This window comes from Pleurodeles waltl, chromosome 11 (assembly GCF_031143425.1).
Source record: "Pleurodeles waltl isolate 20211129_DDA chromosome 11, aPleWal1.hap1.20221129, whole genome shotgun sequence".
NCBI lineage: Eukaryota > Metazoa > Chordata > Amphibia > Caudata > Salamandridae > Pleurodeles > Pleurodeles waltl.
Genome location: NC_090450.1, coordinates 163,451,784 through 163,465,292, shown reverse-complemented (window position 1 = coordinate 163,465,292; position 13,509 = coordinate 163,451,784). Strand labels below are relative to the sequence as shown.

At 39.1% G+C, this 13,509-nt stretch overlaps 1 protein-coding gene across 11 annotated transcripts in view; it reads left to right on the top strand.

The window, feature by feature from the left end:
• The window catches only part of MBNL1 (muscleblind like splicing regulator 1), a 340,513-nt gene that overhangs the window by 227,385 nt on the left and 99,619 nt on the right, over positions 1 to 13,509 (top strand). For 4 of the 11 annotated variants that reach the window (XM_069213324.1, XM_069213326.1, XM_069213325.1 and 1 more), the window contains one exon: positions 3,453 to 3,737. The exons of the other annotated variants lie outside the window; for them this stretch is intronic. In XM_069213324.1, coding sequence (XP_069069425.1) covers positions 3,453 to 3,737 — 285 coding nt within the window. The remainder of the gene's footprint in view (positions 1 to 3,452; positions 3,738 to 13,509) is intronic. 11 annotated transcript variants of the gene reach the window in all.

Here is a 13,509-nt window from a genome sequence, read left to right as displayed (position 1 = left end):
CCTGTTTTAACAAATCACTTCTCAGACGTCTTAAAAGTTCAGGTTGTGTTTAAAACAGAGCCTAGAAGTTTAAGGTGAAATGTGCAATTGGTCATTAATTGAAAGTTACTGTACCGAGATCGTTGTCTGTAGTTTATTAATACTCTCCTCCATTGTGTGATTAAAAGAAAACATTATGATGTGTTCTAGTTATCGGGCCTGATTCTGAAAGTTTTTTTCTGAGTAGTTGCATTACTGCTGTTTTTGATATCAGTTACATATCCACACCAGATTCTCAAAGCACTTTCTCTCAATTGTTGTGAATCATAAAACTTTTATCACGTGAATAAAGGCATCCTATTCTTTGAAATTAATTTGGTGAACCACCTCAACTACATGAGGCTCTGCTACTCCTCGAAAATAGTTTTCAAATCAGGCCTCGGTTTTCAGTAGTAATTAACATTTATTTCTGGAGTAAGAGACAAATATTCAAAAATAATGATGAGAATCGGACCCAGTGTATTCAGTTCATAGAAATAAACATCTCCAAGGTCATTGCACCACAGCTACGTATATCCTACACATTGTTGAATTACTTATGACACATTATATGCTTTACTGAATTGCTTATGTATTGTTTCTAAAATGGGGTATGTTTTTCAAAACCACAAATAAAGGTAAGCACAGTAAACCGAATTTCATCTAAAGCGCTTGAAGTTTGTTGAAGGATCATTTCTTATGTTTAAATTGTAGATGGAAACATCAGTTTCTTTTAGTATGATTTACAATTACAGTGTACAATAACCGATTCTCAAGAGAAAGTTGCCACAAGTGTACATTATCTTTAAACCCAAATTTTCCTGCGATTTTCAGAAAATCAGCTAATTATATCTTAAAAGGCAACACATTTTCTATTGATAAAAGAGTTGGGTACATTGATGGATTCTTGCCATGAGCACATAGTTTACGTTTGAGTGTATTGTTTGATATTATTTCACAGTTAGGTGTGGGAAAGACCGCTATACCAAGAGATGGGACAATGTTTCCTGTAATATTGGTGGCTATTCCATAGAAATCACATAGTAAAAGGATTAACATAAAGAACAGAATCTTAAATCAGCAACTTTGACTAGGGTTGTTGCCAATTGCATAAACGTCTGATGTGGATATAAGGATGTTTAGGTGGAACGAGACCAGGCACTATGAAATGGTGTTGTACAACCTTCTCTGTTTAGGGTGCCAAAAATGGTAGTACAGGTTTACCTTCAAATGTTTGTCTTTTACCAAGAAATGCTCTGAGTTGGGAATGCAGTTACTGTTTTCTGCCAGGACTGTTAGAAGGGTCTTTCTGTGTATTCTCATTCTTTCAACCCTTTTCACTATTGTTTCTGATCCTAATGCCTTTCTGTCAATTGAGCTCTCGTGGACTTGGGTCATTGCTCGGTCTCACTTGCACTTCTTGCTTACACACATTTCTCTAACATTCCGTATGCTGCCGGGTTCTCTGCTATAGCGTAACTCTTCTGTAGCTTCACACTACTTCTTAGCCTATAGCCTGTCTGAAACTCCCTTGCCTTACATTGAGTTGATTGTGTCATGAATTCCTCCACATTATTTTGTACATTGCTTTCATAAGGCTCCTAGATTTCTGCATTTCAGGCCTGCTCATATTTAGCCTCCTAAAATGTTTTCTGGTGGCTGGCAACACATCAGGTAAAACAAATTATTGAATGTCTGCCAGTAGCTTTGCTTTACTTCAAGGTGATATCGATGGTGGGCTCTAACTAAAATTATTTGCGTTTTACAAAATGACAGAACTGTCTAATGGAGATTTCGCCTGCATGGCATGTATGATGCTTTTTGGCTATGTTATTTTCTGTGGCTCCCCGATTTGACTGCTAATCAGCTGTTTCAGGCAATCTGGTTGATGGCTTTTGTATAACCCCCCTCCCCGCGCTTCCCTCGACACCTCTAATATAGCAACTCTTTTTGGCAAGCTTTGTCCCTTAGTGATCTGTGCTGCCGTAAATTTTCACAAGCTTAACTCTCACTGTCCATCTATATTTTGACTTTGTTCATACTATATTATAGGCAGTACATAGCTGAGAATTGGCTAATGACTGCTTGACGATGGTACATGGGGAAGATTAAAATGCAGAGCTAATAAAAGTTTGTGATCTTGTGTCCTGTTTTCTCCCTTACAGACAAAAATGCATGACACACACACACATTCTTGCAACTGAAGCTAATGTTCATTCTTCCCTATCCCTTGATCATACCTTTTTCTATCTTTTGCATATTGGAGAGGTCCATGGAAACCCTTGGAAACAATGAGAAAGGCTACGTTTCACAAACCTACACTCTATAATGTATCTGTATATTTCTTAATTTAAACTTTTTAATTATCAGACTGGAGGGATGCCTTATTTGCACAATTTACGTTACCTCACATTTAGTTCTCTGTATCATTCCCTTGTGATAAGGTGATAATACACAAAACTTTTAAATTCTCGTAAACCCTTCAATTTGCTTTATCAGGGGGATTGCAACGGCTTAAAATCATTTTTGTGTGTGCTAAACTAATTTATCAATTCAGAAAACTCTTTCCATCTCAGTAAATCTGTTTTCAAATACATTATGGATAGAGATTTAGAAGGGGCGGGTTATGGGCATCCCTTCAAACCATTTGATTCCTAATGTATCAATGGTTAGCAACCAGAATTATGGTTGCCAACCATTGAAAAGTAACAGTCTTCTAAGTCACTTGGCCACTGAATGGAGGGGGTCTTCTTTGAACTCCTTTCCTATAGGACACAAGTTTTACGGGGAGTCAAAGGGACCACTGCCAGTCCTCAGTTAAACATTTCCTGTAAGGAAATCGGGCTCCTTAGTTTAAAAAGAAGTGGTTTTTTTTAAAGCAATCACAGGGTGAGTAGTCTTCTGACCCCTTGAGGTCACCAGCCCTGTGATTGCTACCAATTGTAGTGAGTTTTGCGAACCAATTTATTAGTACATAGGTCGTTTTGCAAAATCAGATTATACTCGTAAAAATAGTTGCACTATTTGCTGACCACATTTTGTGAATGGAATCTTCGTACAACAAAATGCTTTTTAACTTTTGCACGCTCTCTGATTCACCTAATTGGAGTGTTTGCAACTGTTAAAACGCTTGGTACGTGAGGCCCTAACTCTGTTTATTCCTGCATTCAACTTTTCTGTCAGATTTCCTTTCTTGTATTAATTTTTGTTCACGTTTTTTTTTCTTTTGACAATAAAGGTATTTCTTTTTTTTTCCTTACTATAAATACATAATGTTTAATATACCTGTTATTTTCTTGTAATTTGCTTCGATTTTATATTACTAACATCCCCATTTTAAATAAAATGTTATACAAACAATGACTGACTGTTTTTGCTGGTGATGGGTAATGGACTGGCAGGAAAAGAAATTGAAGTCCTCTTTTTATCCACAGGCCAGCTACAATCAGGCAGCTGCAGTGCGAGGGTCCCCACGTTGCCCCACCAATGACCTCAACCTAGACCTGGAGGGAACACCCTCTTTGTGGGCGAGAGGTAGTTCAGTCTCCATGCCAGCTCAGTTCTGGGCCTCTCCTGAGCAGAGACTGCCAGTTGTGCCAAATTATATGTGGTGGTTTTGTGATGTGGATTCCTGCCCCCTGGGGACCGAACTGAGACCACCAAACTCATTTCACATTGGACCTCAAACTGGACTTGATCCCCGTTCCCAGAAGAGAAAGGCGAGTGTTTGGTCCACGGGGCCAAATAGAGAGTATTTATGAAAATCTTTGTGGTACACTTTTTAATAATTTTTTTAAATATTTTATACTTGTTCCGTTTGTGGTTCCTGTATTTTACAGTGAATCTGAGCTCATGATAATAACCGCATCCCATTTTCAATTTGATACAATTGAAATTATGTTTGCTCACACTTTCCCTGCAATTCTCCTGCTGGCTTTGTTTGTTTGCTTCTTGCTACTGGCTGCCACAAAGCTGCTTTTCTGCCTTTTTAAATTAATATTTTGTAAGCTAAAACCTTTTTCAATTTACTAGAATTAAACATCGCAAAATAGTGAACATTGAGCAACATTTGCTGATCTGAAGTGACTGATTTTGGTTACAGGCTTAACAGGAAAAGATAGCTAGAAAGGAGGTCCTAAAATCCAAACAATTGATTGAAATTCAGTCTTAAAAATAAGAAATGAATACGAAATATCCACACATGTTCAAATGAATTTGCATAAACTTACCTTTGATTGACTCATGGTGACATTTGGTTTTCTTATTCTTATACGTATTACAGAAATTCTACCAGAGGAAGCCTTGTTGCAACATCTAAATGGGTACATTTTGGGCCATCTAAATCATTTTATATATACATACATTATTTTTATCATATTTTCCATCCATATATGAGATGTATTTATTTTTTCCAGGAAAAAAGCACTACTATTATTATTATTAGTATTATTGTTATTATTATTATTATTATTAACAATACTAATAATTATAACAATAATAATAATGTTATTATGATGTGGTTATTATTATTATTATTATTATTATTATTATTATTACCATTATTATTAATATTTCGACCATGACTCACACCTAAAATTCAAGTCCCTTGCTAAGTGCCAGCTGATCCCATAGAAGTCATTGATTATGAGTCCATCGACCTGTAACTGGGATTTGGTGGTTCAGGTGTTTTTGTGCATATACATCTGCACAAAACATTCCAAGAGTGGGCCATTGGTTTATCAGGAATGCACTTTGTTTTTTACTTCTTCACATCTGGCAGCACTACATATCTAACCAGATATACAGTGCAGATAATTATTGCATTTAAATGTATGTGGTAGAGTAGAGATTCATTTGGGAGAGTCAACAGAGGAGAAAGCTGTTATGGTTGCAGTATTGGAATGCTTGCACATCTGGAGATTTTGGACACATTCTTCATTGACGAAAATTAGACAACAATATGCTAATATCACACCATTAGACAGCACATATCCATCTATGTAACTGAAACACTTTGTGATGAAGTCATACATAATGCTGGGGCTAGGTGAATGTAGTGAAAAAACGAATTAGCTTTCATTAGTGCTTTAGTGGTATGAATGACTAAATGAGAACACTTTGTTGCTAAGAGAGATAGAGGAAGATATTCAATTTGTATGCATGGGATTGTTTGGGAACCCCGAATTGTGGTTGAATGATGCTTCTGCTCAGTGCCGTAGCACAACAAAAGAAGAATCAGCAAGATATAAGTTACAGCAGGAAAGTATGGTGTCTGTGAACTCAAGACTGGACAGTAACAATAGAATAATGTTGTTGTTAATGACATCAAAGGAAACAGATAGATCAAAAGAAGGAGAAAGATATTGCGGAGGTTTGATGTAAGAAAAGTTGAGATGTCAATTAGCATATTAGGTGGACTTCTAATTTTCAGGAAATGTAAATGTAGTGAGGCACAAGGTAAAGGGTGAACCTTTTGAAGACAAGTAATTCTAGGAGTCTTATAAAGGAATTAAAGAGTGAATGGGGTGATGATTAGTGGCAACAAATGGGTTGTCTCATGACTTGTCCAGTTAGCAGATAACTACAACTGTTTTGAAGCAAGAACAATATAGTCCAGAAAAAAGGGATTTTATAATGATGACTGAGCAGTAAGAGAAAGTGGAATTTATAATATAAGAGAGATAGAGTAACAGGACAAAGGATGAGTTGATAAAGTAAGTATTCAGAATAATCACTCCTTTAGAGGAAAGGACTACTGGCCATTGAGAAAGATTACACGATTAGCTTGGGCAGAAGGCTGGGTGTGAGGAGGGTGGTGAGATTAACTTTAGTAGATTCGATTTTGGTGGTGAAGAAGGCAGAATTATCAGATGAGAATGAAAATCTGCTGTTTTGTTTTGCATGATAGTTTGCAGATTACAAGGGGTTGTTGTGTCCTGAATAGTAGACAGTTTATAAAATGCACACATTTTTGGTACTTCTTGAACAGACCTACTTTGCTTCTAGTGAAATCACAGTTTATGCACTCAAACATCTGGTTTGACCAAATAATGTGAATTGCATATTATTGGTTCCCAAAACACTGAATGCAAAAGCATTGAAACACGTGATTATCCCCGAAATAACCATATAATGATGAAGCGGAAAACATGATCATACATATCATTTCTGAGTTTCCTTTGCCCAGGATAAAATAAAGGTCATTACATTCATTCCAAACCAAAATGCAAATTTGAATTAAGAGTTGACCAGAGGCCCATATAAAAGCACTTTAAAGCCTTTCAAAGGCAGTTTATTTCACTCTGCTTTATAGTTTCCATTGATAAATTATGACTTCATGTGCTAGTGACACATAAACGTTCTATCAAATTCTTAATATCTAAACGTTTCTGCTCCTTATAGCTTTATCAGAAAGTAGCTAATAATTTTAATTTGAAAAGCAGTTTCTTTATATGATAGCTTTTATTTATTCCACAATGCATGTAGGTAGGTTTACCTGTTAGTTATTATCAATCGCACAGTAGATTAGTGGAGCACTTCTTCTGACTCATAAGGGTATCCAGGTTTTGGCAGGGTATAGTTGGTTAACCAAATAGCCAACTCTTCAATGTCTTTCAGAACTCTGGGAGAGATTGGGAGGTCTGTGGAAGAAAGGGTAGCTTGTTCAAAGTCTTTACTGCTAAGTACGAAAAGCAGCAACTTCTGCATCTGTTATGTTGGATGTGGGGGGGTGCGGGTAAGAGTTAGAGAAAGCAAAGCAGAGAGAACGTTTCTGGTGGTCTGATGGAAGTTGAGACAGTGGTTCCAGTAGCTAGGTCTGAAGTTGTGTAGGGCCTTGTATGAATGGGTCAGAAGCTTGAACTGGCATATTTTCTATAAAGAAACCAGTGAGGTTTCCTAAGGTAGGGTTGATGTGGATTTCATGTAGGGAGATTCAGGATAAGTCTCGGTGTGGCAATCTGTATGGCCTGTAGTCGGAAGAGGTGAGCTGAGATCACTGCATAGAGAGTGTTGCTGAAGTCCACTCGGCTAGAGAGGAAGGCCTGGCTAATGTGTATCTTGAACTTTGGGGTAGTCATTTGTATACCTTACAAAGCATGTGAAAGATAAAGAAGCAGGAGGAGGAGACATAGTTGACCTAGGTCGGCATGATAAGCTTGTTGTCCAGAATGATGCCTTGATTCCTAGCCTGGTCAGTGGGGGTAGGAGTAGGTCTGAGTTATGAAGGCCTCCAAAATACCTCCCATGGGGAGCATTTGTTTCCGAAGATCAGTACCTCTGTCTTGTCTCTGTTGAACTTCAGGAAGTTGTCCTTACTCCAGTAGGTGACTTCTGACATGCAGTTGTGGAAGTTGGTCTAGGTGTTGGTGGTGTCTTCCGAGAGGGAGAGGATGAGCTGTGTGTTGTCGGCATAGGATATAACGTTGAGTCCATGGGTGTTGACGATGCTGGCCAGAGGTGTCATATGGATGTTTAGGAGGATGAGGCCGAGTGAAGATCTTTTGGGTACTTCAAAGATTATTTCCTTCGGTTCAGAAGTGAAGGGGGGAAGCAGACTTTTTGCTTTCTTCCGGTGACGAAGGAGGCAATCCATCTGAGAGCGATTCTTTGGGTGCCTATTGGGTACAGCCTTGTGATGAATGTGTGATGGGAGACCATATTGAAGGCTGCAGAGAGGTCTACGAGGATCAGAGCCACAGTCTCTTCTCAGGCATATAGTGCTCAGATGTCATCAGTAGTCTGGATGAGGGCTGTCTGGGTGCTGTGGTTGCTGCAGAATTCGGATTAGAAGGAGCTTTGTTGGAGAGTTGTTGGTTGATGGCTTTTTCTAATATTTTGTCTGGGAACATAAGCAGGGAGATCAGTTGGTAGTTGTTGAATTTCCTGGGTTCTGCTGATGGTTCCTTTAGTAGGGCGTTGAATTCTACATGTTTCCAGTCCTTGGGAAAGGTGGCAATTGAAGTGTTGAACAAAGCGGTGAGTACATTGCTGATTCTGGCTTTTCCTAGGTTGAAGATTTGGTGAGGGCATTGGTCGTTTGGGGAATTTGAGTGTCCTGTAGGGCAAGCTGGGTCCATTCGATTAGTCAGATGTCTGTGGTGGTAATAGGATTGTTGGGTTGCTTGAAGAAGCCAGTGGCTTTGGGGTAGGCTTTGAAGTTTCTAAAGATGTTGGCGATCTTGTTGTGGAAGTTTTCAAGGTTCTCATAGAGTTTCTGTGAGGGGGTAATGTTTGTTGCAGCTGATAGATTGGAGAACTGTTTGATGATGTTAAAGAGTTCTTGCTGTTTTTGGAGCTTGAATTGATGTGTGAGGCTAAGGCCTTTTTCTTTGGTTCTCTTAACTGTCAATGGTAGAGGCTGAGGGCTGTCTTGAAGGTGGTCTTATCCGTTGTGTACTTAATAGTGCGGCATCTCCTTTCCAGTTGTTTACCGTGTCGTTTAGTGGTTCTGAGTTCTTCAGTGTACCAGCTAGCCTGCTTGATGGACCTTCTGCGTGTGTTGTTGCTGATGGAAGCAACCCTGTTCATGCGGTTTGTGATCAAACTGTTGAAGTTTCTGATGTTATTTTCTAGGTTGTTGGATGCGATAGGGGGTGGTAGTGTTGAGGGTGTTTATCCATTTGTCCTTTGAGACTTTGCTCCAGCTTCAATATGGGGCGTTGGGCACTCTGGGGGTGGAGGTCTGTGACCTGTGGATGTTGAAGTGGATGATTGAGTGATTGGTCCTGGTGAGTTCTTTTGTGATTCTACCTCATGCGATCACTAGAGCTGAAGATGGCATCTGGCCTGTAGCCTATGGGGTTATGGATAAGGTGGGTGAGTCCGATGTTCATGCTGTGTTGATGTCATTGTAGTAGTCAATATGAAAGTTGAGGTCACCAAGGAAATTGTTGTCAAAGTCATTGGCGAAACGGGCGATGAAGTTGGTGATGAAGTGCAGAAGGCTGGACATGGTTGTGGAGGACTATTGTTGAAGGTGCCCCTGATGGAGGTTTTGCTGTCTGTTTGGAGTCAGAGGTTGAGGTGTTACATGACTGAGGTAATGTTGTCATTTGTAGTGCTGCATTTGATGAATTCCTTATGTGTGCTGGTGATTCCTCCACCAGACTCGTTGAAGCAATTGCCATGGGTGATCTAGTTCCTTTGCGTATTGTGATGGCGATGTCGGGTGCGAAAGTGGGCTTGAGCCAGATCTCAGTGAGGAAGAAGATGTCAGGTGTGAGGGTGGAGATGAGGTCCCAAATCTTTGTGGTGTTTTGTTATAGTGAGCGTGTGTAGGGGAAGGTGCATGTGAATTGGTGTTTTTGTTCAGGTGGTGACTGTGATGTGTTCAGGGTGTCGCTGGTTGGTGAGCCGTGTGTGCTGTGGCAGGTGAAGTGGCAATGGGTGCAAGTGAAAGGTTTTACTGTGGAACATGGTTCAGCACAGCAGCAGTGTTTGTTGCAGTGTCCGGGTTCAAGAGTGTTGAGATCAATGATGGTGTATCCACAGGGATGCGGGTGGGGGGCAGGGGTCATGGCCCTGGGCGTTATCCAGGCACGATCTGGCACAGATGGGGTTGCCTTTGGCATGCCACTGGCACCCCGCTACATGGACGTGCTGTGGTCTGCGTTAAGTAGGTCCTGGGATGGGCAGGGCGTCTGTTGGCGAAAAGAATGATGGGCAGGAAAAGCTGGGCTGAAAAACCTGGCTTGCGGACGTGTCACTTGGTCAGACGGTGGCAACTGCAATCGGGCTGTAACAAGCTTGAACTGGCAGCCACAGGCAAGTGGCAGGCTTTGTGCCCAGGTGCATACTTGTTAGAATTCATTTTTGGGGAGGGTTTTGAAGTAAATATGTCAGTAAATGTGTCTAGGAATATATACTTGCTCTTACTCTGCAGGTATAACTTTGTCCTTACACTTCTAGAATATATACATTGCTCTGAAGCCAGTACATATTTACACAAACATTTGTACTGCTTGACAAGTGCAAAACTCACTCAAATGATATCTTGCTCTGTTTAGCTAGCCCAAATGACAATGCAGATTAAATAGCTACAATCTGTTTAACCAGTCTGAATTTATAAAACAATAATATTTTATCTACAAGGCTGTACCAATTGAAAACAATCAATTTTATGGGACACACAGTCCCTGAAAGGAAATAGGCTAACAAGATTACAGTGTTTCTAGGACAAACCTTTATGTGAAGTTGTTAACATACATGGCATAATGTTTTCAATTAGCCGAGTAAACCCTGTTTGCCCCACAAAGTAACTTTGACTTATAAACTCCAATGCTAAAACATTTTGGATGGATCCACATAGTTCTGTTAATGTAATATTCTTTTCCCCATGGCACCATAAAGTAAATACAATTTACAAAACAAAATCCAAAGCACTTCTGCTTCATGCTGATGTAGGATGGAATCAATGATTTCAAAGCTGCCGAGTGCCACAATTTGGCTAACAAAAATATTGATTTTTGCTTCCTTAATTTCATAATTCCTTCTGCTACACATTGCAACTATATATAAACATCAGCGCTACACTTTTTTTTAACTACGTTTGTATTTATATAGTACTATCAGCTTTAAGCTGTCGAATCGGAAATGTGTGATTAAGGAGACATTCAGTGATCTTAGTCTCATTTAAAGATAATTTTGCATGTAATCAGCTAATCGGGGAATACTAACTATCCCGTTTGCCTATGGCAGAAATGTGGCACATCCACTTGTTTAGTCGAAGCAAATTAAGGTATTCAAGTGGGGTTGTGAAAGCATATTTTTTCTCATAGAAACATCTGATTATGCTATTGCAGTGCCAGTAAATTGAAGTAGCAAGACTGCTTTAGTACAAGATCGCATTAATCACTCATTGAACAACCAGCAATTATGTCTTGGGTAAAGGGCATTACATTTAAAATTCTAAGATTTTTTTTTTCAAAGATGGCTTCAGTGTATTCCGCATGATGGGCATCTTTGAATTGTTTCCTTCAAACAAGAAAATTCCCTCAGAGATAACTGCAGTGCATGCACGAGTACAATACAGCAACCATTTAGACGAAAGCAAACATCTACAAAGGTTTTACAGGCAAGACCTATTGGCTTTGCCAATGTTTGTTTTAAATCTTTTTTATGTATTTATTATGCAGAAATGTAGTATTAATCACTGCCATTATATTTTATAAAGAATAGAAACAGTGGAAAAAGAGTGGAAATATCATGTGGAAAATTCACCAGATTAAAAAAGACACTTGATAAAATACTCCAGTGTTTTATAAGGAGTATAGATTGTACTCTTTACTTCTTAATTCCACTGCTTCTACATATTATGACGGAGCCTGATCCCTGAAAACAGAAATATATCATGCTGCTACATCTAACACCCTTATCTTGGGAAAATTACATGGTCCCAAATCTTGACAAATCGTTTTAGCCTATTCATTATTGCAAAAAACAGCACACATAAGGGGAACCTTCTGCAGCCTAATTAAAGAATGCCATTGACAATTGCCAATGGGCACTTTATTGGTCTGTCCTGCCCATCAGTGATCTACATTATAGCAGTTTTTTAATTAAAGGTGAAGGAATTCGAAATGAAGGGCCTGATTTATATTTCGACAGAGGGGTTACTATTTCACAATGGCGACAGATATCCCATCCGCCAAAATCTAAATCCCACAGGAAACGATGGGATTTAGATTTTGGTGGATGGGATATCTGTCACTGTTCTGACGGAGTAACCTCTCTGCCGAGATATAAATCAGGCCCTAAGTTTACCAGTGGTCAAAAACAGACCTTCAAAATCTTTCCAGCTGGAAACAAGAGCAGAACATATGAAGGCAGTGTCCTTTTTCACTATGAGAACATTTCTGAAAAATAAAAGCAGTGTAAGAGGTAAATGTAAAAGTTAAATGTATAGCACAAGAGATGTGTGTAGTGCAGACTTCAAATATCATAAAACTGCATGCACTTGAGATCGGTAGTATAGACTGCTCTGTGGGCCAGGAAACTAACCTCTGAATATTCAACATCACTATTTGATGAAATTATACAAATGATTGTTACATTTGATGTTACATTAATGGTTATTTGACTCACTCTTTAAAACAATTAAGGTGGCACATTTTTTTTCAAATTTGAATGTTGGGCCATGTTTATTCCATCCTGTGTCTGGAATATGTAGACTAGGGGCAGAGGGAATATTTCATTCTGGCCAGAATTGGAGGAATTTGGCAACTCAGTTCCAACCAAATTCTGCCAATTGGCATGTGGCAGATTTTTTTCCTGTTGGGCTTCAGAAATACGAGCACTACCAAGATCTGGCATCCCTAAGTGCCATTTTCTAACACGTTTAGTCAGGGCAAGTTGTGAGCAGTCAAGGTCAGAGGGCAGTAAGGTAAGGTTTCTTAAGACCAAACCATACACTGCTTTATGCACTATGCATGGGGCGCTAGATAGAGACAGTGTTTGATTCGAGACCAAGTGCAGTGGCTTAAGGTTGAGTGTATAGAGGTTGAAACATGAAGGGCAGTGTAATCTGTCACTCTTTCTAGTTTATGATGATGTGTCTTCAGCAGAACAAATGCAAGAATGCTCAGCACTCCATAATTATTTCCTTTGTGACAATCACTCAAAGTCCTACAGGTGAAGATTATTTCTGAGATGACCACAGCATTCTCAAATGTCTGGAACAGTGTTTAGACAAACTATTGAAAACAAAAAAATTGTTTCAAGTATATCAAGGTCAAAAAGTTTGTGAGGGTATGTTTCTATAGTTAAGCAACTTTTTACTATATATAACTCCCTCTCTTTATATATTTATACATATATAATCAGGTACGTAGTTGTGGAGTTCAGAATAGTACATCTATATTTACCTATTTGCACTTACCGCCTTGATATTTTGGTCCTTGAAATGTTTGACACAATATTCTGTCCACACAATATTTTAGTTTCTGATATTCCGTCAGTGATCCATCTGGAACAGAGCAGTAGTCCTATGATTTGACAGAGTGTGGTTGAATGCAATTACTAGTGGGTTCAAAAGGTAGGTGTTCCTCACATTTAGGTTTTGTATATTTTGTATAACAATGCTGCCACACGTTTTAGGTGACCGCTAAACAGCCAAGAGCATATTGTCCACTGGGCCTAGAAAAACAATTGGCTGCATACAGTGAGCTTTATTCCAACCATTATGTGGAGGCTAGAGCACTGCACTTCAAATTAACAAGAACACTAAATTTCATGCTATCAAACTACTATTCCGTTGCAGAAGTATTAGTTGCTTCACTGCAGCAGCACTATATTTCCGCTACTTGTAGCCACAGCAGCTTTACTCGCAAATTCTACACAAAACCACCACCATTTAAAAACAAACATTGGCAAAGCCATTATGTATGGCATATAAGTAAAGTGTGTCCTTAGTGATTGTTTGCATATGCAGTATGTGGATAGCAGAGAGACTGCATTTTTAACTGTTTCCTAAGTTGGGGCAGTGTTAATTTA